The 27,348-nt window shown below is 44.5% G+C and overlaps 5 protein-coding genes across 5 annotated transcripts in view; 2 read left to right on the forward strand and 3 right to left on the reverse strand.

The window, feature by feature from the left end:
- The window catches only part of LOC142978483 (uncharacterized), a 27,544-nt gene extending 18,358 nt beyond the window's left edge, over positions 1-9,186 (reverse strand). Inside the window, exons 1-2 of the mRNA XM_076122956.1 lie at positions 8,844-9,186; positions 7,518-7,777 (exon numbers count right to left, since the gene is read on the reverse strand). Coding sequence (XP_075979071.1) covers positions 7,518-7,777; positions 8,844-9,000 — 417 coding nt within the window. The 5' untranslated portion in view covers positions 9,001-9,186. The remainder of the gene's footprint in view (positions 1-7,517; positions 7,778-8,843) is intronic.
- A 372-nt stretch (positions 9,187-9,558) lies between these two features.
- On the forward strand, positions 9,559-11,441 carry LOC142978566 (proteasome subunit alpha type-6-like). The gene is made up of 5 exons (XM_076123061.1): positions 9,559-9,729; positions 10,044-10,220; positions 10,572-10,727; positions 10,959-11,232; positions 11,325-11,441. Exons 1-5 carry the CDS (start codon positions 9,654-9,656, stop codon positions 11,380-11,382), a joined length of 741 nt encoding a protein of 246 aa, XP_075979176.1. The 5' UTR covers positions 9,559-9,653; the 3' UTR covers positions 11,383-11,441.
- On the reverse strand, positions 11,413-13,590 carry LOC142978565 (uncharacterized). Its single transcript, XM_076123060.1, has 3 exons — positions 13,360-13,590; positions 12,507-12,787; positions 11,413-12,392 (listed from the first exon to the last, which is right to left on the reverse strand). The coding sequence occupies exons 1-3, from the start codon at positions 13,418-13,420 to the stop codon at positions 11,499-11,501; spliced, it is 1,236 nt and encodes a 411-aa protein (XP_075979175.1). The 5' UTR covers positions 13,421-13,590; the 3' UTR covers positions 11,413-11,498.
- A 647-nt stretch (positions 13,591-14,237) lies between these two features.
- Rab10 (RAS oncogene family member Rab10) lies at positions 14,238-18,684 on the reverse strand. The gene is made up of 4 exons (XM_076123062.1): positions 18,477-18,684; positions 18,104-18,303; positions 17,468-17,557; positions 14,238-15,955 (listed from the first exon to the last, which is right to left on the reverse strand). Exons 1-4 carry the CDS (start codon positions 18,601-18,603, stop codon positions 15,761-15,763), a joined length of 612 nt encoding a protein of 203 aa, XP_075979177.1. The 5' UTR covers positions 18,604-18,684; the 3' UTR covers positions 14,238-15,760.
- Positions 18,685-19,114: 430 nt separating this feature from the next.
- SA1 (stromal antigen) lies at positions 19,115-26,862 on the forward strand. The gene is made up of 13 exons (XM_076123160.1): positions 19,115-19,795; positions 19,883-20,053; positions 20,274-20,478; positions 20,629-20,854; positions 21,327-21,450; positions 21,641-22,177; positions 22,269-22,388; positions 22,485-23,033; positions 23,105-23,456; positions 25,649-25,779; positions 25,864-26,034; positions 26,237-26,579; positions 26,658-26,862. Exons 1-13 carry the CDS (start codon positions 19,310-19,312, stop codon positions 26,720-26,722), a joined length of 3,480 nt encoding a protein of 1,159 aa, XP_075979275.1. The 5' UTR covers positions 19,115-19,309; the 3' UTR covers positions 26,723-26,862.
- The last annotated feature ends 486 nt before the right edge of the window (positions 26,863-27,348 follow it).

Raw genomic sequence — 27,348 nt, forward strand, 5'->3', positions numbered from 1 at the left:
AATCATGTTATGATAGGAAATAGTTGGCGACGGGGGTGCTCGGAGCGGTCGTTCACTCGACAATACCTAACAATACCTCGCACAGACAACATCAAGGGTTTACGATGAACGTCGCCGACGATGGACGCGTCGCGTAACGCGGGACCTCATAAAAACCTCACCCGATACGTATTTTATGTTATTGACTAACATGTGCTTTTTAGTTATAGCCGAGTATTAACGACGGAGTAGCATCACAATGATCACAATCATATCACAATATCTGTTCAACGACAACGATAGTTTTAAGAGTTTTGTCATTTGGGCAAATACGCGACTCTTATCAATCACATATTGCGGCATCTGTTAACATACTTATTAATTACGTAGATGAAATAATGGAAGTATATGTGGAGGTCACACCAAACATTATGAAAAACCAATGTAAATGGAAAGGCTAACAGTACTTACGTACACCTACACGAGACACAAACTCCATAGACATTGATAGAGTGCGGTTTCTACCAACAAATAGGTACGAGCGATTCACTAACACAAATACATACTTCTTATATACGTCGCTTTAACACAAACACGGGTGGTACTCATTTATTCATCCAAAAAGGCTGTACTATGTCGGCAGAGCAGTGGGGTGAGGGAGCGTGGTCAATATCTACAGTGCAAACTGCATACACAACACTGCAGGCTCGACTAGCATCGGTAGTGAAGGCGATTCCGCGGCCGCCGGTTACGTGGACCAATCTTAAACACATACGAATATTACTTCACCAGCAAAAGCTTCCCATTTAATTTGACACAAGATAAATAAAAACTAAGATCGGCGCGAGTTCCTCATTAGTCAAAATCATAACAGTCATTCATCATAGTGAGCGATACTATACGGCATAGGTCGGACGACGGAGCGCGTTGCCTTAAGCGATTGTTTAAAAAGCTAACAATATCATTTGTGAGAGGTACGGTTAAGTAAATATACTTAAAGCTCAACGGAGTCACGGCCACGCAAACGCGGCATACTTGCGTATTCACTAAAATTGAAAAAGAGTAGGTATCTGAGCAATACGCGCGGCCCGCACAGACTCCAACTTACATTACATTATGCAAGTAATATTTCAAGAGATTGCCTCCCGAGCGCTCCCCGTGGGGTGTGTTTACGTAGATTTAGTGGAGATGAAGCAGCGAGCAGGTGCGCGCTATGTTTGTAGCGCGCTCATCATTACACTACGTCGAGAGGTTCTTAGAAAACGGCAGGAAACGAACGAAATCATCGCGAGCCATAAACAAGAGTTACGCTCACATATTTCACTACTACTTTTTGATGTCGACAAGATTGTCGTATTAATATAATTTTATTGTCGCCGAATCAATTTCATTTAATGAGTTAGCGACTTCCCGTGTTGCGTCGCTTGCGTCACTCGGGAAACATATCGTATAATGAGGTGCAGCAGAGATACACGACGAATGATTTACAGGTTCGTAATAATCCGCCACCGCCGGCGCCTCCCCGGCGACACTCCGGCGACATAATCATGTACAAACTGGAGTGTCACGTAAGTGGACAATGATTATATTATTGTTATGGTCGTCACAAGTACACAGATAATCACATATTTCTGTCAATCATAATCTCGGCGGCCCTTGGAGCGGCCGACGCGGAAGCAATTTCATGTATTCCTTCACAAATGGCAAGGCGAATAAACAAAAAATGTAAAATGAAGTAAAAACCGTAATACAAGGTGGTGTAATTATTGAGGTGCTATTGACTCTGCGCGTACTGTGTGTGTGTGCACAGTATACAAGTAGTAGGTGAGTGGCGCGTGTCTGTGGGTCATGTTTGCGTCCCGGTAGAGTCGAGCGCGCGTGTCTGTCCCATGAATGCTTGATGCCGCGGCGTGTGTCGCCCACTGTCGCCCACTGTCGCTGCCTCCATGTAATACAGCTTCGTTTCAATTTGATCAACAACATCTGACTGAATGTAGAGTCCCATGTTATTGTTCTTACTCATATGAATATCAAAGATTATTTTGAGATACGTAGTGCATTTACTGTAAAAATAAAGGTAATGAAAAAGTAATCATTGTTTACGCACTTCAAGTGAGCAATGAATGTGCACACAATAACAAAGTAATTAATATTATTCGCAAATGTTTGAAACAAACTTGTTTGTATGAAGTAATTCTCCACGGGCGGGCGGCAGGTGAGGTCAAATGTGTGTGTTTGATTGTGTTATCAGACGAGTATTACGACTACGACTGCCTTCACTCGCCATCATTCACTAGTTTAATTTCCCTTTAAAGACAACATAATTGTTTGCCAATGATATGTACCTACACCATGTTCAAATAATACAAACATTACACACTGGGTACATAAACATTAAGCACTATGTGAAGTGACCGTTTAATCACATAACAATAAAGATTAACATTAACAATACAAAACGATGGTAATATTTAATTAAAATTGAAATATTGAAGTCGCCGAGTGCGAAAGATTATGAGAGGCGTAAGAGTTCAGTCGAGGTCGATGAGGTTGCGACACAGCCTCTGACACAAACGGTCCACAGCAAGGATGCGCTGGTCGGCTCAGTCGCCTGCTGCCTAACACTAACTGAACAAACGTCACTAGAGTGTGTGGGAGTGTGAAGCACAACGGCACTCGATAACAATCGCGACATGAAATAAACCTCAAACTCACAATGCATACGACACACAGTGAGAACATTCCGTATCTATTTCACATGAATTGATAAACAAAATATTGCACTCATGACCTATTTTTTGTGTTTTATCACGAGATACACGCACTCGTGCTAATACAGTTAGATAAATGTATCACATTATCTATATTCACGGCCGAACCGGCTCGCTTTTTACATTCAGTGCAGATTTAAACCGGTAGTATCAGCAGGAAGTAATATCAACCAAATCGTTCAACGAACACGACGGTATCCTCAATCAATGAACAAAGAAAACTATTCACTCGTGTTAGTTAGAACCTCTCACAACCGCAGAAAAGAAATCGAGTGTGCATTTTCCCAGACAATGCACGCGAACAGTTTCACAACATGTAATAATTACCAGACAGTCTAGAAAAATAAATTGACATTGATGAAAATATGAACTGATAGAGCGGAGACAGCCGATACACAAATAAATACATACACATAGCACACGACTGTTGACTGATAAGGTAATTGTGTTAACGCAAGTACCTATTGCAAGAAGCAACACTATCAGCAGTCGGTGTTACAGGCCAGCACACACACGCACACAGCGTGCAGGCTGTCCGGCGAGCCTCAAATGCATACATTGACCGAAGCAATCATCAGAGCGCATTCAAAACGTGCGCTATTCAACATTCGAGACAGAGCTTGGCTTCTTACACGAAATACATTGTGTGTAGTTCGACCGAGACACGTGCCCCTTCATGCTAACAACTCCTAAAATACGAGCACTATTAACTACAAACACGACACCCAATCTGTGAGTCAGCCATCATTGTTTCGGTACAACGTGCAGCCCTATCTTGAATTTCAATCCCAGAACAATCAAACAACGCTCGTATTTCAAAAGGCATTACCTTGAGCATGGCTTAAGGCTTTTAGAGACGCGACCTGCAGTACGATCTTAGGATTTAGTTATAGAGAAGAACGGTTTATTTGTTTACTAGCTGACCCGCGCAACTTCGCTTGCGTCACATAAGAGAGAATGGGTCAGAATTTTCCATGTTTTTGTAACACTTTTTACTGTTACCTACTCTGCTCCTATTGGTCGTAGCGTAATGATATAAAATATGCTTTTTTTTTCACCAAAAATATCGCGTCGCACTGTCTGTTAAGGCGGAGGAGTTTCCCAGCGGGGCGCGTACAAGTGACAGGCACATATGAATGCGATCATGTCGCGGATCGTACTCTCACTTTATAGGCGCGCCTCGGTTGTTGTATTAATATGCAAATGTCGTTAGATATTCGCTCACAATTAGTGAACACTAAACAGCATACACACGGCACAGGGCCTCGTCAAGTGTGGTCGTGACTTCACGCTTGGAGCAGAGCACCTTGGGCCGCTCAATTATAACATATCAACACACGAATCAATAAATGATTAACAAGTGGGGAACGGTAACGGCGCCGCGGCGATCGATTCGTTATGTCCATTCAATATTCACACTTATTGATGAGATTATCTTTTGTGTACGAATGATTAATGACGCGCTGCATCTCCTTGTACAGCTCACGATTCATTCTGAGAACCGTTGCTACGAATTGCGGTCGTCATCAATTTCTTCAAATTAAACCATATTTGGCCTTAATTCGAAGAAATTAGTACATGTCATAAGGAACGTAGTTCATTAGCGAAGTCTCGCGTGAGTTTATAGATGATGAAGGCCGATGACGAGCAGCTAGTAGTGAATGTATATGTATCGATTCACGTTCAGTGGCACCGAGCCGCCGAGCCACGTGAACTTGACAGATTTGTTTATGAACTGAGTGTAGAGCTTCAATGATCAGAAATAGAAGACAAATATACAGCAGATCATAACAGATGGACATCCGGCACGGTCGCGCCGCGCGCCGCCTCTACACCCTGTACACTCTGTACAGTGTACTGTGTCACAAGTCACAACTGTCACGAGCAAACAGGTGAACGATCTTAAAGCGTTATGAGTGCGTGTGGCTTTTACCACTGACTACTGATCAGTGCTGATATATGTATGTTATAACTGCCTCTGTGGCGCGGTCGGTAGTATATGCTGCCGTGCGAGAGGTCTCGGGTTCGAATCCTGGGTCGGGCCAAAAAGTCTTTTCTGAGATTCTGTAAAGAATTTCTTAGAGATTGCCCGGAGTTGGGAAGTTGAGGTCGAAGACTTCCGTGCCTCGGAGAGCACGTAATGCCGTCGGTCCTGCGCCTGACCTCTCACTGGTCGTGTCGGTTATCCGTCCCACCAGACTTTGAGAGTAATGGAATAAAGAGTGTACTTGTGTATTGTGCACACACTTGGACACTATAAACAAAGTCCTGCACAGATGGCCAGTTTCAATGAAACTGACCGCCGTAGTCGTATATCGGCTAGGAGGACCTTATGTATGTTATCTACGGCGTCATTGGACTCGCCGGGTGGTAGGTGTACTATCAGTGAGCTGCCGTTGCTTTACAAATTATATAATTACGTTATATAGAGAATGTTATGCATTTGGCAAAATTTAATCAAATAATGTACTCCAAAAGTTTGTCGTAAAGTGAGCGAAGAGATATTATAAAGTAGTACAAACAAGTATGTGTTTGAATAGAATTGGTTCTACATACTTCGCTAAACGTTAGATTAGTAGGGAAGTATTTGCGATATTTATCGCTAGTTAGTAGCATGCCAACACTTAATATCAGTGGTTGGAACGGTACAAGTTTATTAGCACATAGTGGCTCGGCCTTCGTTCAGAGATAGCTATCGAGTTATCTGTCTATTGCGGTCATTGTATCGACAAATACGACTATGTCAATGTTCGGTGTTGGCCACAAGAGGCACAGAGAACGAAACTAAATATAGTTAAGTTAGTTCTACTTAACTTGGCAAACGTACGTCTCTTTAAAGTTAGATACACACCGCAGAGTAAATAAACGATACCGGCTTCTTTGTTCTCGTTTTATTAGCTTCGTTAACAGTTTGCTCTGGCTTCTTCCACCACGTGACGGAGTACAAGTTACTGAAGCTACCGTAACGATAGCGGTAAGCTTTGTACTGCATGTGTGACATGCGAGCCGAGAGCATCACGTCGCGAGTGCCATGCTACGATACGTGTCGTCTGTCTCGGCTCAGAGCTCACTGGTGCCTACACTTAATGTAATATTAATTTGCCAGACAGATCATAATATACTGTCTACAACTAATTGTCTCGCTCAAGAGGGCAATGAGAATTCAAATGATTTCTTTTTATATACCGAGTGTGATGTTTTCATTCTCAACGGAATTAGTTAATTTGATTTTTATTTAAAGTAACGTCAACTTTCTGACTCATTGACTAAACACAATAAGCCTTTCGTTCAGCTCACATAGGAATCTCTAGTTACACACGTACCTACAGTTTGTACGTCTACCACATACGACAATCAAAGAGAATACGGGAAAATCGGTTATGCATCTTTCACATACTCTCATCAGAAAGCAGTTTTTAAAAGTATTAACAAAAAATCTATTTAGACATACAGTGAACTATGTTAAGCAAGCCATGTACCTAATTTGTCATTGTCAACTTTAACCTAGTAAGCGAATAGACACAATTAAGAGAGAACTTAAGAAGCTCAGAGATCCGGGTCTCTCCAGTAAAATCTAGTATAATTAAATAGTTTATAGACACGGTACTTGTGCTTACAGGCGCAAAAACTACGAGTGGTAAGGCGCAAAAACTACGAGTGGTAAGGCGCAAAAACGACGAGTGGTAAGGCGCAACCAGTTCAATGGACAGAAATAACTCCGTAAACGGCTGCGTAACGATCCTCAGGGCTTGTTGCACAACGCGGATTACTTCCAGATATCGCCTCGTACAAATTAGCCGACACCGAACCACAAACAACTACACGTAAACTCACACTACACACCGCACACACCTTGCGTATCGTCCGACGACGTGGAAAGTGCATCAGCTTAGATGCGGTATACTTCAGTGGCTACGGACTTTATGCGTAGTGAATGTTTAATAAGCATTCAACTGGGCTTTTATGTGTACACCATTATAGCTTTTATATGTAAAGTGAGCTTAGTGGCGGCCGTATCAATTACACATTGATAAAACTTTCAACATGAAAGTCTTGCAGTAAGTTGTCGTCTCGTTCATTGTATCCCATTAGTTTATTTAGTTGGTAACTATATAGCAAGGCTTGTTCGCGCGAAGATAGTGGACTTCTCGTATGTGATTGACAGGGTCTGTCTGTCGGGTCCGAGCGGGGTTTACGCAATTGTATTGTTGTAATGAGCCTAAGCGTGACGAAAACGGAGTATGCACCCGCCAACTAACGACCGGCACACATGCGCCAAGTCTCAGTGATGAATTAAATCATTACAGCTTTTACATAACGCATGTTTCGGACTGATGACGACAATTATCATTATTTGATGCTGCTTTTTTATTCTTATTTGTTAGTCTCCTCTTGCAGTGATATCAATTTACGGAGAAATTGGCCTCGTTATATCGTTTTCGACTTTGGTATAGATCGTTCGAGCTACAGGTGTTGTTAGTGAAAACGTGCACGGTATCTAGCTAGATCAGGTGGAAGGGAGTATGAATAAGCAACAAGTATCGAACATCATACAGAACAGAGGAATTCCTCAGATAAAGGACAGTGTTTTCACAAAGGATTTTAAACTTGTCAGTCTGCTGACCGCAGTTTATGGTCACCAAACGTATGAATACGTTAGTCTGTAATGATTGACCTGCCATAAAGGTGAGTCGATATCCATACAGATATGATTCGGCGAGACATTAGCATGACACGTTAGGTGAGGACTATGAATATAAGACTGACCATTTTGGCGAGCATGGTGTCCATCTGCGGCTGGTGCGTGGCGGTGAGCAGGTGTCGGATGCGGCTGGCGTTGAGCACGCACTGCGCCATGCAGCGCTGCAGCGCGGCGGCCTGGCGCACGAGCGTGGCGCTGAGCGGCGCGTCGTGGCCGGGCGCCGGCGCCGAGCCCGCGCCGCGCAGCACGCTCTCCAGCACGTGCGCGTGCTGCGACACGTAGTCCAGGCAGCGCCGCAGCTCCACGGCCTCGCGCCGCTGACGCTCTGCACCACAACATACCATACACATTTACCTGTTTGTACCCGTACCTACCCCTGCCTTTAAACATTAATTTATATTGCAATCATGGGTATAGAGAATACATAGGTGACAGAGTTTCATCCATATTCTACCATTAGGCATGCAAATTTACTAAACAAAACTATCATTTAACATTATATGCATTACTGCCTTTGATGAAAACTTCATCAAATGAATTTAGGATTGTGAGCTTCCTGACCTACCTATACACCACAAGTATACCTAGATTTAATTTATGATGAGTATATTATAATTTAAAATGTGCATATTTAATTATTGTGGACAAAAATACGTTATCATAAATAAAACTCTCTAATCTCTACTAAGCAATGTAAAGAATTATAAAAATACTTAACAATTCCACTAAAGCTTCCAGACTATAATACCAAGTAGTTATATTATATTCTATTAAACAATCCAAATATAACAAATCCCTTCATTCCAAAAATCTATAGCAAAACAATTGAACTCATTTATGGATGTGACAGATTATATTCAAAGGAAGAACTCTTAACATATCAAAAATTAAACCATACACATAGAACAACAACACAGGCTCACTGGTGAGGGCTAGATAAAATGAAATAGAATGAAAGCATAAAATAAAAATAATTGACAAACTCACTTAATAATCTAATCTAATATTTTTCTTGCTTAACAATAAGAAGAAGCTGTTGGGTATGTGCGAATAAATATTAAACTTTTAATACATTTGGATTTAAGTGGTGTTCTTTGGTCTGACTGCCACAATGGGAGAAGGGCGTGATTTCATGTATGGTATATGCGCAAATTTACACTTTAACGTTTGAAAAATATTAGTAGTGTAACCTTTAACATTTTATATATAATTAATCAATGCGTAATAAAAATATAAAAGAAATATGCAGTACTTAATTATTATGTAATATATTAAATCTGTCACTGAATGAGGGATAAATGTGAAAATTATTACGATAATATTAAATCATAAATTCAAAATAGGCAGTTATTGTCCGTAAAGTCGGGGGAAGATTGGCGTGGTTTATTTACCATGAAAGTCATAGATTCTTTGAGTTCTCCTCAAGTATTTCTCCTCTTGCAGCTGCCTCTCTGCCTGTGCCTGCTTCTCTCGAGCCTCTAGTACCTCCAGGAACGATGAAAACAACGATTTTCTTTCGTTGGAGTTTGTAACGGTTTCTTGCATCATTTTTGTAATAAAACGGAGATTATTGAATGATAATAAATTAATAAGTATACTTTTTATAAATGTGTTGGTTACGGAAAGGTTTATTTCAAATTTATATTGCAAAAAACAAACGATATTAGAAACGAAACCAAAATTAAATTTAAAATCACACAACCTCCACACGAGCCTCACTGACAACAACTGACAACTGATCATAGACATTAAGGGTCAAAAGAGGCTGTCTGAGCTAAGGAGGAGTTGATACCATAGAGTAAAATACTTCAAAAATAAGTAGCTTCGTTTCTGGTTTCACTAAATAAATCAAAATCTCTCAAAATCAAAACGCAAAATTTACTTACAGGTACAGTAATGTAAGGCAAAAATAACTGATTTTAACAATTCAAGTCAAAATGAAATGTGTAGTCATTTCAAAATTCTAAAATGACTAGTGGAAACGATTGCTTAATTATCATTGGCTGCGCTAAACCGTTCATTGCATACAGTGATTACTATTGGTTGAAATAAAATCTCTCTACGGGCAATGACAACACATTGATGAGTTTTGAAAATTGAAGTTTTATGTTGTCTGTGATAAACAGAGCAGTTGTCAAAGAAGCTAGAAAGCCAAGAATTCCACCGAAGAATCTAAGAAATTTCAATTTATTTCATTAATAATGGCACGTGAAAGTAGCGCTGGATTCGATAGACATATTACTATATTTTCACCAGAGGGAAGGTTATATCAAGTTGGTAAGTTGTATATTTTTAATTTTTGCTAAGAATGACTTGCATCGAGCGGTAACCAACAACCGAAAGCCAGCGTATTATTTCTTTTAATACGTAGACTCCACAAATATTATTGATGGTTATGAGCTTATAAGGCCTTTTACTTCATTGTTTCGCAATATTGAAACCTGATTGTAGAACAAGGGTTATAATCAAAAACGTCCGTCATGCCTGTAAAGTATAGTTTTATTTAATATACCTTCTCTGAATGATTAAATTTAAAGAGTATTAAAGAATTAGGCATCGTCTCTAAATATACTTGTAACATCTTATTACAGAATATGCCCTGAAAGCTATAAACCAAGGTGGTTTGACATCGGTGGCGCTTCGCGGTGCGGATGCTGCCGTGGTGGCGGCACAACGCAAGGTGCCAGACCGTTTGCTGGACCCAGTGTCTGTCACTCACTTGTTCCCACTAACCAACCGCATAGGATGTGTAATGACTGGCATGATTGGTGAGTCTATGTTTGAGTTGCTTGTTACAGAGGATTGAGGGGATTATGTTCTTGTTAAGATAATAATAAACATACTGCCTGCATCCTGTTCTGGGTTTAGAAGCACTTCAAGTTAACATGTCATCAATATTGACACATCATAAGTGAGCAAAGATAGTTAATGTGCGTTTTGATATTTATGGTAGTCCACCACAGCATAGGTGTTGCCCAGCCTGTCTATGTTTGCCTTGAGCAAGTTCGGAGTAGAATATTGCTTAGGCAGCCTTTTGTCATCCATGTGTTGCACATGATATATATATAAGTAGCTCACCATAATATGACATTGATAAAATATAACATGTGGCATTGCAGCTGACAGCAGGTCACAGGTGCAGCGCGCACGGTACGAGGCGGCCAACTGGCAGTACAAGTACGGTTGTGAGATCCCTGTGCACATCCTGTGCCGCCGCATCGCAGACATCTCTCAGGTCTACACTCAAAACGCTGAGATGCGCCCACTCGGCTGTAGTAAGTTGTCTGATGCATACTTATGTTTTCAAAGTAATGATTTAAGTGTTTTGTGAGGGAATTTCCAGTGGCAACCTTAACTTTTTAATTTCTCTAAGTCAAGTTGCAAGAGCAAGCAAATTCAATATTAGTTTAAAGCTGCTGTAAATTATTTAGATAAAATACTGGAAAAATATATTATTTATTTGCAAATTAACAGGAACATGTAGAAAACTGTATATTTTGTATCAGGTATGATGTTGGTGGCATACGACGACGAGACAGGTCCGTGTGTGTACAAGACAGACCCATCGGGGTACTACTGTTCGTACAAGGCGGTGTCGGCGGGCGCTAAGGCCACCGACGCCAACGCATATTTGGAGAAGAAGCTCAAGAAGCGCTCCGACCTGTCCGCCGACGAGGTGGTGCAGCTCGCGATCTCCTGTCTGTCGCAGGTGCTCTCCGTCGACTTCAAGTCCTCAGAGATCGAGGTCGGCCTTGTCACCAAGGATGACCCTAAGTTCCGGTTGGTTTAGCAATCATACTCTGTCCATAGTGTGATACACAATGAGTACCCTATTATTCAATTATTCTTACTATGATCTTTTACTGTTTCAGGGTACTGGCCGAGAATGAGATCGATAGACATCTAACAGCGATAGCAGAGAAGGATTAAGGATTTGTGGAATCAAATTAAACATTATAATAACCTTTTATAATAAAATGTTCTTGTAATGTGTCTTGTTTGTATTTACAATATTGGTATGAAGACCACTAATTTAGATTAGAGTACTAGGCTACTGTGAGCATGCCCTCATTGCCGGCCGGTACATTCACGTGAGTAGGCATTTCCGTGACGACGCTGGTGAAGTTGTGCAGACTGCAACAGAAGGTGAGTCCATACACGGGCACCTCGTAGTTGCGCTGTCTCCGCAGCTCGTGCAGCCACGGTACTTTGCTACACGCGCTCTCACAGAACACCGCGTCCCTGATCTCACTCACAGCCACGTACGGCTCGTTCAGCACTACTATGGCGATGGCCCTGTTCACAGCCTTGGCGTGCACCACACTCCAGATATATTTGGGCACCGGGAACCTCTTTCCCGCTTTCAAATATACTTCAGTACGAGAATGACCGGTACGCAGCGAGACGACACCGTGTGTGCCGGTGTATACGTCAATCTCTGTGTGGGGACGTGTCATTTTCAAGAACTTGGCGATGTCATGATGCATGTGGTGCAGGTTCCCCTTGGCGACGCTCTTCCACACCGCCACTCTGTTGGACACGAAGTCCGTCACTCTCATGTTCTGGTCTTCAAAGTAGTGAGCGCTCAACAGTTTAGCGGAGGTGAGAGTTTGATCGGCGAAGGAAAAATGTTCATGTTTGAATAATTCGTGGAGTCTCTTGTTCATGCGGACGTCATCGGAGTACAGTTTCTCGGCGTCGTGGCGCGTCTTGGCGTCAAACATGTGGTTGAAGTTGCCGAGGATGCTGAGCGGCGCGCTGACGTCAGCGTGTGCGGGCAGGGACAGCTGATTGCGCGGCGCGTTGCTCATGCGCAGGCTGGCGGCCACGGCGCGGTCCTCGTCGAAGCACGCCGTGGCCAGGTGCCGCACCGCGTGACGAGAGCTCGTCTCGTGTATCTGATACGCCCGTCCTTGAAGCGGCTGCCCACAACTTTCGACCTACGAAAACGTACATTAACATATTATAGGTCCAGGTATTTAGAACTCAACAGGTATGCACTTAGGGTGATTACTTTATTATTAAGTCCCTCAAGACACGCATGTTGAACGCACCTGATGCAGCACATCTTCGAAGATGCTCTCCTGGCAGCCGAGGTCGAGCAGGTGGCGCAGGCGGTCGTCGTGGCGCACGCGGTACTGGCCCGCCTCGCACACGGCGCGCAGCGTGTCCAGCAGCGGGTAGGCCAGGAACTTGCCGCCGCCGCACTGCAGCACCAGCTCGTCGCCCGGCGCCGCGCGCAGCGAGCCGTTGGCGGCGCGGTGTGACGTCACGAGCGGCATGTTGTCCGGCACGCACTCCGCGCACTCCAGCTCCATCACGCACGGTGTCGACGCTACTTACACAATTTAAGCTTATAGTAGTTCAAGGGACCATGACATTACTTACCTGCTGTATTTTATTACAAACTAGCTGACCCGCGCAACTTCGCTTGCGTCACATAGGTAAGAGAGGATGGGTCAATTTTTTTCCCGTTTTTGTAACATTATTCACTGGTTCTCTGCTCCTATTGGTAGTAGCGTGATGATATATAGCCTATAACCTTCCTCGATAAATGGACTATCTAACACTGAAAGAATTTTTCAAATCGGACCAGTAGTTCCTGAGATTAGCGCGTTCAAACAAACAAACAAACAAACTCTTCAGCTTTATAATATTAGTATAGATTACACCGTAAATTAATAAAACTCATATTCATAACCTTATACATGTCTACGCTATTTTAATCGAGCAAACATAATAGAATATATTAGACCATATAATAAATCTGTTAGACCATAATAATAAAATGTACTAATAGTCGCAGTCTAACGTTTACTCGTGGCGCGACCTGTCACTTTCATTAAAAGGTATCCAGGTTTCTAGTTATTAAAAACTCGAGGCATATTATTTAAAATGTCTACTTACGCTCACTAAGGTAGGCATGTTGAAAACAAAACAAGAGCAACACAACACAGAGGAGGTTCATGTTGTCTGATGGCGGTCGCTCGTGTGAGTGTCGGTGGCGCGGTGTTATCGACGCGCTGAGTCTGTCCGCGCTGCCTGCCCTCCTGACTCCGGCGCGACCCCGCTGATAACGCGCCAGGGTTGACGACACAACTGTTGTTTCAATATACTTTGGACTTTTATTTACAAATAAAATTGTTTTCGGTCATATGCGTATCTTCGAGTAGAAGTTAAACTTGTTTATGAATTTTAAAAGGGCCGTCGTAGTTGCTACTTCTAATATCCAACAACAAAATCCTAGTTTTGTTTACGTAAAAACCATTACTGATAATTATAGTTTTTTTTTATTTATTTCATCTAATTATGATATGATCAACATCTACGTAAGTTACCTGCATCACAAGTTACTTAGTAAAGTAAAGTTTCTTCTAAACATTTGTATTATTGGGCATCAGAAAATACTTAAATATCCTGTAAATGATTTAGCCCAGTCAAACTACAAATGGAACTATCTAATAACGGATATAATTAAGCATTATGCCTATAACTGAAGCTGCAAGGCAAAGTTGGTTTGCGGAGGATACATCCTAATGAGGTCATTAGGCTGTATCCAGATAGGTGGGCAAAACTCATGACCGAAAGAACGCCTGGGGGCTCGTGTCGTTGAGGTAGGCCATGAAAATGTTGGTGCAATCACTTGGACACCTATCTGGAGGATTGGCGTGAGACAGCCAATGACTGAGACCAGTGGATGTTCTTGGAGGAGACCACACAATGTGACAGCTTAGGGAAATAAAAAATATATGAACATACACATAAAGAATTAAATAAAACTCCAATTACCATAAGTAATTTAATATGAACATAATATACATTGCTGATGTTTATTTATAAAAGCAGGTAAAAACCGACAAGACACATACACCGTACGATAAAATAGTATTTTATTTATTTCATCAACGTACATAACTATAGAGTATAATTACTTAAATAATTAACTATAGGCCGCGCACAGCCGTGCCACCGCGTGTGCAGCACGACCGCGGCGACTTCGACCGTCGACCATCCAGCGTCTCTCTGCGCCACTCTACGACAACACACCGGCTCTAGTAAATGCGACGACTCATGCCGCCAGCTACGAGGGACCGCACCGACTAGCTCAGTTAGCTGAACGCCACGGCTACTACGACGATCATTAAGTAAACATGCAACAAGCGTGTACATAAGTCTCTGCAATCATATAAACTATAAAGACGTAACGTGGCGACTCCGAATAACACAACACTACCATAAACGTGATATTTTCTCTTAAATTCATAGAAAAAAATGCGTTTGCTAAACAAAATATGATGAACATGCGGGACATGTTGTTCGCACTAACAACATGAACACTTGACCACTCGACGTGTGATGAGTGAGTGAGGTGTGCGGTGTCTGTGGTGAGCGGTGTCGAGCCGTGACTAGCCGACGTGACCAACACAACACATGGTGACGTGAACAATAACAACTATCGAATTACTTCATTAATCTCCAAAAAAATACAAGCGATCTGTGTATTGCACAAAATTATTGCGAGGACAACGATACGCAAAACGTGCTTACGTATTCCAGCTTTATTATAGAAAAGCTTACAGATGTGTGCGTTGCAGTACATTATGATAACAATCTATTCAACCGTAGAGTGAGATGTGGTCGAACGATTGCTCCTCTATTATCTGACATTGCGAGACTTTACAAGCTAAAGATAAAAAAATAACATTTCCTGGCGAGAAATTATAATATAACCGATCACGCGATACAACCGTTTGAGACACGAATTATATAAAGTTACATTTGAACATGTACCTATCGGATCGGTTCCTGCTTATTTTCAAAGATTTCCAGATTGCACCCAGATTATTATGCGACTAGACATTTGACGGGTGACGACGGAACTCGCACCTCCACTGTAGTCCTAGTATACAACATAAAAGCGGTACCTGTAAATACCCATGATTCAAAATTTAAAAGCTAACGATAAAAAGATGCTATGTAGAATGTGATCACTCCACAGACGATACACCGAAAACGTGACGAGCGACAGCCTCAATAGATTGCGATGCGTTTTCAATATATCGTCCTAAAAGTCACGACGAGACCGGGAGCGGCGACGTGTCGATGAAACGTATCGCGTAGTTCTCTGTCGTCGCGGGCGCTCCTCCGCGCTCCACCGCGCTCCAGCACCGCTGCACGCCGCACGCCCCCGCCCGCCACGCTCCACGCGCGGGACTTCGTACAGGGAGACTCTAGCGTGTTTACTAAACGACGACGAGACGTGTGACGGGCGCGGGCGGGCGGGGGTGCGGGGCGGGGGCGGCGGCGCTTACGTGCAGCAGGCGCGCGTGGGCGGCGCGCGCGACGGGCGGCGCTCCACGGCGATGCGCGCGTGGTCGGCGTCGGCCTCGCGCCCCGACGTCTTGTCGAGGATGGCCTCGGCCAGCTCCGAGAACGCGCGGTCGATGTTGATGTTCGCCTTGGCCGACGTCTCCATGAAGCGGATGCAGTGCTCGCGCGCTATCTGCCCGCACACGAGAGATACATTTTAATCACCTAGGTATATATCCAGCATTATATGCTAGGTATGATGTAGATACTACACGTCGTATTTTCTTCTACTTGTTATGATGTATCTGCTACCTATACCTGATAAGTTCTTTCTATTTCAGCCCAAAAGCCCGAACTGTGGTAAATCCTAAGATTTTCCGGTAAAACCTAAGATTTACCAACTCTCAATGGTATAGTCCGAACAAGCCAGAGTTTAAAAACTATGTTACGATATATAAAAAAATCCTCCTTCATAACTATGTTTATAACTATTTCACGGTATAATTATATACTGTGACATAGTTATAAAGAAGGAGTTTTGGGCATAGCGACATGGATAGGTTAGGTTAGAAGGCTAAGGTGGGAGCGAGCGAAGCGAAGCTCCCACCTTAGCCTTCGTGGTTATTTTTTTTTAACCACCCAGAAGGAGGAGCCCCGCGAAGCGGGGCTCCGGCGACATCTCGATATCATCAAGTGAATATAGGTAAAAGTTCGAAATAAAAGATTTGTTCGGACTTTTACCATTGCGAGTTGGTAAATCTTAGGTTATACCGGAAAATCTTAGGATTTACCACCGTTCGGGCTTTTACAGTAACATATCTACTATGATTTGTGTACAAAGGAGCTTTTGGCGTGGTTATATTATGTACCGTTCGTAAGTACAGATAAAGTTAAATCATAACAACAATTATAAATACATAAACCTAACTAATAAAATTTCCATAATGAACAAACATCCATAACAATAGTGGCATCTTGAGTCGCCACAAATAACAGTCTCATTTATCCGTGCATGAGTCACGAGCACGACGCGGCGGCGGCGCGGCGCGACGAACGCTTCGCGTTCAACGCACATTAGTGCTGGACGAACGCTAATTGATGCGGGTTTCACTAACATTAACACAACTATGTTATATTGGGCAAATAACTGAATACCCACTCATGTACAGGTTCTTTTTTATACAAGTCATATTGCAATTTATGATTGTAACTCTGAGGCAATGCATATCCAAGCTTTAAAGTATGCTGATGGTGAAAGTGGTACAAAATATGTATGGCAGGCATTAATAAATAAAAGAATGTGTAATAATAGTGTGCAACAAAATATTTTGCAGTTAGTTGAAAGTGAAGTCAGCCAAGAGTCTGTTATATTGTTACATTCAATTGATTAATAGAGAGAGCAAGGTTGTTCTCAAACAATGTGCAGTTGAGTACAAGTGATGCTACATTGAGTGCAACTCCTACATACATTTGAGACTAGATACCACAACACAAGCTATCTTAAAATTATTCCCAACACAATGAACTTGTGCTACTTATTATATTTATTCATCTACTAAATAATAAGAAGCAGTAGTTCTTCACAGATATAACTGTGTGAGTAGGTGTGTGCCACACACTACACAGAGCACACTGTCAGCGATGCAGACCTCTGCACTAGTGGTGCTGGTAAAAGAGTGTACACTTAAATGTGAAGTCAACTCACTGCTTCTCCACGCTCCTTGCTCACAACTCTCTTCTCCTCCATGTCACACTTGTTGCCTAGAATCATCTTCTCCACATCTTCATTGGCATGCTGAAATTAATATACTTATTAATGTAATAAGGAAACAATAACATAAATTCTACATTTAACTGGGAACTTGGTAATGCATAAATATATGACACATTGTCATGTAACTTCCTTCATGTATTGAATGGAGAGATTCCTCAGGGTAAAATACATCCCATGACATAATCCAGATTACAAAATAAATGTGTTATGTGACTTAAATCTATTTTAGAAAATAAGAAGGTTTATGTGATTTGGTGTTTTGGTTATCTTAGGATTATGATAACTTGTGATTAATAAGGTGTGCACACTGCAGCAATTACATGTAGGTAGATAACTTTATTGTACAATACATATCTTAAGGCCTATAGATCAAAATTCGTATTGTACAAAGTTAGCATTGAATGCTGCTCACAAAGGAAAAGTAAACTGTAGGCACTAAAGATGGCAAACAGGAAGTTTAAAACAATGTATGTGATGTACAACAACACTGGGAGGTAAAGTGCAACTTATACAAGCTGTAGTGTTTCTCGTACACGCGTCGAGGGTTCAGCGAGGATCAGCACTTACCTCGTCTATATTTCGTAACCATTTGACAATATCATCAAATGTTTTTTCGTTTGTTATATCGTATACCAACATGATCCCCATCGCACCACGGTAGTACGACGTGGTGATAGTGTGGAATCTCTCCTGTCCCGCCGTGTCCCAGATTTGTAGTTTGATTTTTTTGCCTCGAAGCTCCACCGTCTTTATTTTAAAGTCGATACCTACGAGCAACAAATACATACAAAAATATCAGATAAGTGTCGTGTATTATGGTTTGATTAGTTCACCGATGCACCATGTTAATAGATGAGTAATATATGAATGATGCACAACTTTGTTCCACGAAAGATTCGTTTCGATGATATAAAATCACATATACAAAGGTGGTCCATACCGATTGTAGATATAAACGTCGTTGTAAAGTGATTATCTGAAAATCTAAACAATATGCAAGTCTTCCCTACACCGGAGTCACCAATGAGAAGTAATTTGAACAATAAGTCGTAGGTTTTCTTAGCCATTTTAATATATTATACGTTTACGAGAAGTAAAAACTATAAAATCCCTAAATCATCCGACCCGAAGATGTGACAGATATATTTTGAGTTTGCCATACCAAAAATAAATGATGTCACTTGAATTTTCGAGATTTTTTGACTTGGCTATCTTCGTAAACGCTCTTTAAAATAATATTCATAATGAATAGGTATTACCTATTTTAGGGATCACCAGGACTCACACTCGGTTATCTGATTCCAAACTAAGCAAAGCACGTTCTATGGTAGCCAGATAACCGGTTCATATAGTTAAATCTATATAAATACTTTTATATACACTTTTATATTTGTTTATAACCAGGCTCAGAACAAATATATATATAGCCCACATAATAACTGGCAAGCGTTAAACGTGCAATTAAAAATATTAATAGACTAATATTCACCATTATTTACCAAATTGAGGATTTGTAGAAGACTCGACTAAAATGAAAACCCAACCGATTAATTTGACGTTTGTTACCAAGACGAAGAACTGTAATGGCTGCCGGCGCGCGTCGTTGATCAATAGTTGTTCGTCGTCTTTCTCTCTCATATTTTTCAGATCTCTTTTATGCGGTTAGCAAATCAATAAAGTTTCAGTGAGACTTTCGTATTGTGCAAGAGACGTCTTTGAGTTATGTGATCCATGGAATTTTTTGTTTAATCTTTATTTGTATTTATCAACAAAATGCATCGCCGTGGCGGGAAACGTATCAGGATGGATGATCCTCCTCCTGAATACGTAAATCCTATGACTCCGGCGACGCCAATGACGGAATATGGTGGCCAGTCCGTACATGAACCAGAAACACCTAATGTAAACTACTCTGGATTCAATGTTGGTGCCGTAGTCAATTCAACAGCCACCGAACCGCCGAGGGATGAGGCTGAAGAGTCTCATCACGAAGAGGAAGAGCCGAGGTCACCGTCGCCGACGCCAACAAAGCGCGTGACTCGAAGTCGCGGGCGACGCGGTGATGGTGGTTTCGTAGGTCGCCTAGCGGAGTCACCGCCGCCACCGCCCCTGCGCAGGCGCGGGCGCGGTGGTCGCGGCCGCGGTCGTGGCCGGGGCGCCGCTCCTCCGCCCGCGTACTCGCCGCCACCGGTTCTCTTGCCTGGTGATGATGAGAATAGCCTCTACAATATACTAAGATTCAACAAGACTGCTATTAACGTAAGTAGCATTAGGTGACTTAGTTTAGTATTTGTTGAGTATGTGGTTCATTCCTCCTGATACTAATGATGGCTGTTTGTGGTGCAGCAAGTAGTGGATATGTGGATAGAAGAGTACAAGACTAACCGCGAGGCAGCCTTAGTGCAGTTGATGCAGTTCTTTATCAATGCATCAGGTTGTCGCGGGAAGGTCACTCCGGACATGGCTCAGATGGACCACACGCTTATTATTAAGAAAATGACACAAGAGTTTGATGAGGTACATATTATTATAGGTTGTTTAGTACATTATTTAGTTTTGTTTTCTTTCCTACAAACATAAATCCTGCTCCAAATAACTGTTCTGTTCTGTCTAAACCAAATGTAATGGTATATATTTATGTATTAGTTACAAATTACTTATTTTAATAGTGTTGCAGGCTGACTTAGCCCATGCCTAAAGTTATTCTGAAGCATTAATAATAATTGTCTGGTACTAGGAAAGTGGAGAATACCCGCTGATTATGACGGGACAGACGTGGAAAAAGTTCCGCTCCAACTTCTGTGAGTTCATCCAGACTTTGGTGAAGATGTGCCAGTACTCCATCATCTATGACCAGTACCTCATGGACAACATTATCTCCTTGCTCACTGGTCTCTCTGACTCACAAGTCAGAGCATTCAGACATACTGCTACACTAGCTGGTAATGTTGTTTATATTTGACTAAAAAAGGCTATATTATTATGTTGAGAGAGAGAATTTTTATGTTAACAGGCAAGAATTTATGATATTGTTTGCCTGATTGTTTGAGTTTAAGTATGACAATCAGTAAACTATAATTGACATTGAACAGTGATGAAGCTGATGACAGCACTGGTGGATGTGGCACTATTGACGAGTGTGAACTGCGACAATTGCCTGCGTCAGTACGAGGCGGAGCGGCTGAAGGCGCGGGACAAGCGTGCTAACGAGCGCCTCGAGGTGCTGGTCGCCAAGCGGCAGGAGCTCGAGGAAAACATGGAGGAGATCAAGAACATGCTCTCATACATGTTCAAGTCTGTGTTCGTGCACAGATACAGGTCAGTCACTGGGTGTCTATGCACTGGCACCCATATAGCTATTATTGAAATATAAAGTTTAACACGTTCTAGCTCCATAAATAATCAACTTCCAATATAAACTTTCATCACTTAATTTCATCTCTTATGGAGGATGAAATGGTAGAAAAATCAATGGAGCAAATATTTATTAATTTTATATGAAAACCTTAAGTGTACAGTTTCATAATTCCAGCTTCAAAAATTACTTACATACAAGCTTGCATCGCCTACTTTACCTCCTTAGAGGTGGCGTATCTAAAAATCTTTTCTAAGAGGGTGTACACCTTAAAAAGATTTTCCATAGTTTATTCTCTAATACGAAAATCAGTCAGTCAATTGGTCAAGACAAGTGATTTTATGTATAGGTAGATGATGTGCAGAAACCTGCTTGACACCCATTCACTTAGGAATTTGTTGATTCCATAAAGTCTTTTTTACTCCATGAAAACAGGGACACATTGCCTGACATAAGAGCCATCACCATGGCAGAGATAGGCATCTGGATGGAGAAGTTCCCAGCACACTTTCTGGATGATCTGTACCTCAAGTACATTGGCTGGACATTACATGACAAGGTATGAGGTGTATCAGCAGAGGTAACAGTCCTACTTATTGCTTGATAAAAAAATACATCTTAATCGATTATATTATTATCAAAGTGGTCGTTTTTAAACCGGGGGGAAAAGAGCACTTAGCTTTAAACATGCTTAGAATAAATGAAACGATTAAGAGAAAAAATGAAATATGACAATGACAACGTCGCAGGTGGGCGAGGTTCGTCTGCGGTGCCTGCAAGCCCTGCAGCCGCTGTACGAGTGCGAGGAGCTGAAGGGCAAGCTGGAGCTGTTCACGTCCAAGTTCAAGGACCGCATCGTGTCCATGACGCTGGACAAGGAGACGGACGTGGCCGTGCACGCCGTGAAGCTGGTGATCGCCATCCTCAAGTCGCGCATGCACCCCGACGTGCTGACGGACAAGGACTGCGAGAACGTGTACGAGCTCGTGTACTCGTCGTGCCGCGCCGTGGCGGCGGCGGCGGGCGAGTTCCTCAACGTGCGCCTGTTCCGCAGCGACGAGCCGCCCGCGCCCGGCCGCTCGCGCCGCGGCAAGGCGCGCCTGCCCAACACGCCGCTGGTGCGCGACCTGGTGCAGTTCTTCATCGAGTCCGAGCTGCACGAGCACGGCGCCTACCTCGTGGACGCGCTCATCGAGTCCAACCCCATGATGAAGGACTGGGAGTGCATGACGGACCTGCTGCTGGAGGAGGCGGGGCCCAACGAGGAGGCGCTCGACAACCGCCAGGTGCGCCCCGCGTCCCCCGCGCCCCCCGCGCTGCGTGCATAGCTTCGTCTCATTGCGAATTGCGTAATTTGCATCGATCTTTCGTTCGCAGGAATCGTCGTTAATCGAGTTGATGGTTTGTTGCGTGCGACAAGCGAGCACCGGCGAGCCGCCCGTCGGTCGAGGCGCCTCTAGGAAACATCATCATATGCTCTCCAAAGAACAAGCGAAGGTATATATGAATCGATTTTAGATTCTTTTTGAGTACCTATTCTGTGTATTTCGGTGCAGTTACAGGCGTTAATGAGTTTCGGTGTGTGCGATTCAGGTGGTGAGCGACGACCGCACGAAGATGACGGCGCACTTCATCGTGACGCTGCCGGCGCTGCTGGACAAGTTCGGCGCCGACCCCGAGAAGCTCACCAACCTGGTGTCCATCCCGCAGTACTTCGACCTGGAGCTGTACACGACGCAGCGCCAGGAGGGCAACCTGGGCCTGCTGCTGAACAAGATCCGCGAGGTGGTCAACGTGCAGACCGAGGCCGAGGTGCTGGAGACGTGCGGCCGCACGCTGGAGTACCTGTGCACGGAGCAGTGCGGCGTGTACACGCGCTGCAACGTGGCGCGCGCCACCATCACCGACATGTGCGTCAACCGCTACAAGGAGGCCATCGACGAGTACCGCTCGCTGCTCGAGGGCGGCGAGACGCCCGACGCCGACGAGCTGTTCAACGTGACCAACTCGCTGCGCAAGGTGTCCATCATGTACATGTGCCACAACCTCAACGACACCAACATCTGGGACTCGCTGTTCGAGGACCTGCCCAAGTGCGTCAAGGAGAGCGACGACGGCCCGCCGACGCAGATGCCGACGCAGGTGAGTGCGGGAGCGGGCGGGAGGGGCGGGGCCCGCCGCGGCGACACGACACTGACGAACGGTCTGCGCAGGCGCTGGTGTACGTGGTGCGCTCGTGCTTCTACTCGCTGCTGTGGTCGCTGCACGGCGTGGAGACGCGCGCGGGCGGGGCGGGCGGGGCGGCGGTGGGAGCACTGCGCGAGCGCCTGCACGCCTACGCGGCGCACTGCCGCGCCATCGTGGCCCGCGGCGCCACGCCCGAGCTGCGCGAGGAGGCCTACACGAGCCTGTGCGACCTGCTCATCTTCTTCGCCGAGCACCTGTACACGCTGCACCACCACGCCGAGCCCGACATGAAGCAGCTGGTGTACGAGCCCGACGCGCAGCTCTGCGACATGCTCAACGACTTCATCCAGGAGTTCGTCTTCGTGCACCACAACTACGGTAACGTCCCACACGCACACACACGTACGCGCGTACGCGCACGGTTCTTCCTACACCGATGTCGCTATCGAAATGGTCGATTTGAGTTTCTCTGAGGAAGAAGACGATTTAGAAGTATACATTTAAATAAGTGAGAGTTCATCGTCGGTTATCCATTTAGAAACTGAAATTGTAAGAACTTAAAAATTAATTTTGTTTATCGATCCAACCTACTATTTATAATTATTATGATATTGTTTTTGACGAGGTAAACAGAATGCTAAGCAGTATAATATACTTTATACTTAGTGTAATAATAATATGTATCGAACTGTGACGACGTAGCGTTTTCGATGGGGTAATGTGTAATGATAACGATGACTCTCGTGCACTTCGGGCTAAAATTTTCCAAATTGGGCTTGTGTTTTGGTATCGTACAGTTTTAAGGTGTGGTGCACTTTGTGATTACCTTCTCTGTATGGAGTCGGTATATGGAACTGCGAGTGCTATTATTCGCTACTCACGTAAAAACAGTCGATTCGGAAAAATGAATATCCCATAGTAAAATAGTTTCCACACAAGTCGATGCGTGGTGGCGAGTACTGGTGCTCGCGCACTCCCGAGGCGTGCGCTTCGCAAACATTCGAACGTCACTGTCGCATCGTACAAAACAAACAGTGACGCAGAGAAAAAATATGCATTATTTACGTCGACGGAGAGTCGGTAGTAAGAAGCGAAGGTGCCCGCGTGACAGTGGTCGATGCGATAACGGTGTGGTGTGTTTGGTTGCATGTGACGTGTGGCCGCGCCGCGATGTCGCGTACTGTCCGTCGCCGGTAAGCCCCTTGCTCCGCACTCGTTCGCACTAGTTCACACACCGACGGCGTATTTTACCTTAGTAATGGCGCGACCCCCCAGCCGGCCCGCCGCCCTCCGACCGCCCTCCGACCGCCCTCCGACCACCGTCGACAGGCTTCGTCTTCATGCTTTTGTAGCACTCCCGCCTTCTAGCATGTGCTACTGTGTCCCGTCGACGTCTCCGTGTGGTCAGTAGATATATCTGTCGATCGGTACAGAATGCGATACCGATATCATAGTCGATCGATTATCACCAACCGACTTGGCTGTCGACTCGGCCACCCCGAACACGAACTTACGTTCGTATGAGCGTACAGTGAATATCGCGCGGCTAAATCATTATTGTTTTTTAATCTTAACAATTATTGTTTTGCAAAAAGAGAAGTTTGAAATGTATTGATTGTTATTGGTGTAAGTTTGTGTGGTGGCGTCGCGGCAGCGGTCGGTGGTGGGACAGTTGTCGGTGGTGGGACGTAGCGCGACACGTGCCGGTGTCGGGGGTCGCCGCCGCGCGCTAATAATGCATATTTTTGTCTCCACGCGACTAGCGGACTCTGTGCACTCGCTCTGTGTTATCACATAACATTACTAAGGGAAAATTTGTCGCGCCCGCTTCATAGATGCGATCCGAAACCGACTGCGAAACAGGAATATTATAGTGTCCGCGACGAGGTAGCGTACTGCTAGTGATACTGCTCTGATGTACAGTGATGTACAGACGCGACTCATGTGACATACACGGTGTACGGACAGTGTTCGCTCGCGGTATCGGATTGAAGTATGACAATTAACACACTTGACGAGTTTTGTGAATTGGAGCATGATTTGTGCTGTGTATTTACGTTACTTTGCATTTTCTATTTTTTTAGAGCATTGGAATTTTTGAATCGTAAAGCAGATAAGAAGCGATGAGAAGTGCCCGGCTTGTACTTAACACGAGGGGGTGTGGTACAGTCCAGCGACTATTAGTGCTTGTTTGTTTCGTATAATGTTGAGCCTGTAGTGCGATGCATGGTACTTAGACAGATAACCACCTCAAGATGTTCCATCGTCATCGATTTGTGTACGATAAGTTGTGTGTTGTCATAACTAGAGGATAACTGTTGTGGTTCAACTTTAGGTGGTATATTATATATTATGTGATGCTTTAATGTCTACAATTTTGAGAACGACTGATCAAAATATTTGAGAAAAAATCCCGGTTCCTATTATTGTGATTATTGAACTAGTCACTAGTAAAGAGGACGTACTAAGGCATCACTGCACGCATTGAGTGTGTGCGCGTCGTGTCGCGCGTGTGTTGTGTCGGCGCGTGTCGGCGCGTGTCGGGGAGTGACGCTCGTGTCGTGTTGCAGACGGTCAAGACGAGCGGCGCATCGAGGAGCTGCACAAGCGCCGCAACTTCCTGGCCGCCTACTGCAAGCTCATCGTGTACAACGTGGCGCCCATACGACGAGCCGCCGACGTCTTCAAACATTACATCAAGGTACGGTCGTGTCGGGTCAGTCGGCGAGACCGCGCTCGCTACCGCGCGGTGAGTTTACGATAGTGACGTTATGTGTGTGTGCAGTGTTACAACGACTACGGCGACATAATAAAGGCGACGCTGAGCAAGGCGCGCGAGATCAACAAGCTGAACTGCGCGCTCACCATGGAGCTCGCCATGCAGGCGCTCTTCACCGAGATGCTGGCGCGACACCGCTCCCCGCACCGACAGCTGCCCGAGCTGCTCGAGCTCAAGGTACCCTCGTTCATTATTTATTTATTATATTCGACGGCAGGCCGGGACGTCGACGGGCGCGTCTTCGCCGGCCGGCGTTCGCGTCGCAAGCTAGTTTTCGTCGAAGCGGTCGACCGCCCGCAGTATAGTCGGAGACGACCGACGTACTAAACGTTCCTCTCCAATAACGCGTAACGTAAAACTGCGTTTCCGGCGCGCACAGGAGCTGGCGAAGCGTTTCTCCGTGATGTTCGGGCTCGACGCGGTGAAGAACCGCGAGGCGCTGACGGCGCTGCACCGCGCCGGCATCTCGTTCGCGGCGCTCGAGCAGAACGGGCACTCGCCGCCGCCCAACCTGCTGTTCCTGGAGCCGCTGGGCGAGTTCTCCAACAAGCTGCTGCGCCAGGACAAGCGCCAGGTGCTGCGCTTCCTGGACGCGCGCATCCCGCACGCGGTGCAGTGGGGCGACGACTGGGCGCCGCTGCTGGCCTACCGCGGCTCGCTGCTCACCGACGCGCCCGACGAGCGCCCGCCGCCCGCGCGCAAGCACTACGCGCGCCGCCCGCGTGAGTACTGTCACTGTACTGTGTCTGTGTTGTGTCTGTGTCGTGTCTGCACCCGCACTCACCCACACCTCCCCGCAGGCGGACACAACGACGACGACGAGCCCGACGACAACGCCGACTCCGACCAGGACCAGCCCGGGTGAGACCACCGGGCGCCGCACCGCACATACGCCCCGTCTGCCCTATAGATCGTTATAAAACCGGCGACCGCTCTATATATTGTCTTATCCATCTACTACTTTTATTAACATTATTATATACTAGATCTAAATTATTCGACACGTTATACGACGTGCCGCTCCGATGGCTCATTTCCTTCGACCTATTGACAGGGTTAGGGCTTAATAATCGTGTAACAAACACAAAAATAACATATTTGGCTAATTGAAAAAACTTAAATGTCACACATACTAAATAATAAAATAATGTAAACGAAACAGTATCACTCTGTATAAACGATCAAAGTACATCAAACGGTGCGGCGACGTCGCGTGCACCGCCCGTCCAATAGCAGCATGCTAGGACAGAGAGGCTTTATTGTAGTAACATTCTTTCTCATTTTAGTTCCATTGATTCGAATATCATATGATTCGTGAGCCAGGTGAACGAAACGAACTAAACTCGAGTTGATTATGTACAGGTTGTAGAAATTTGTTAATAAAGTTAATTGTTAATAAATCGGTAATTAATAATAACAAATTGTTATACTTTACTTGACTAAGGACCTCTAGCCCTACCCATTCGTTGAAGGAAATAGGCCATTGCAGCG

This window comes from Anticarsia gemmatalis, chromosome 14, assembly GCF_050436995.1.
Source record: "Anticarsia gemmatalis isolate Benzon Research Colony breed Stoneville strain chromosome 14, ilAntGemm2 primary, whole genome shotgun sequence".
Classification (NCBI taxonomy): domain Eukaryota; kingdom Metazoa; phylum Arthropoda; class Insecta; order Lepidoptera; family Erebidae; genus Anticarsia; species Anticarsia gemmatalis.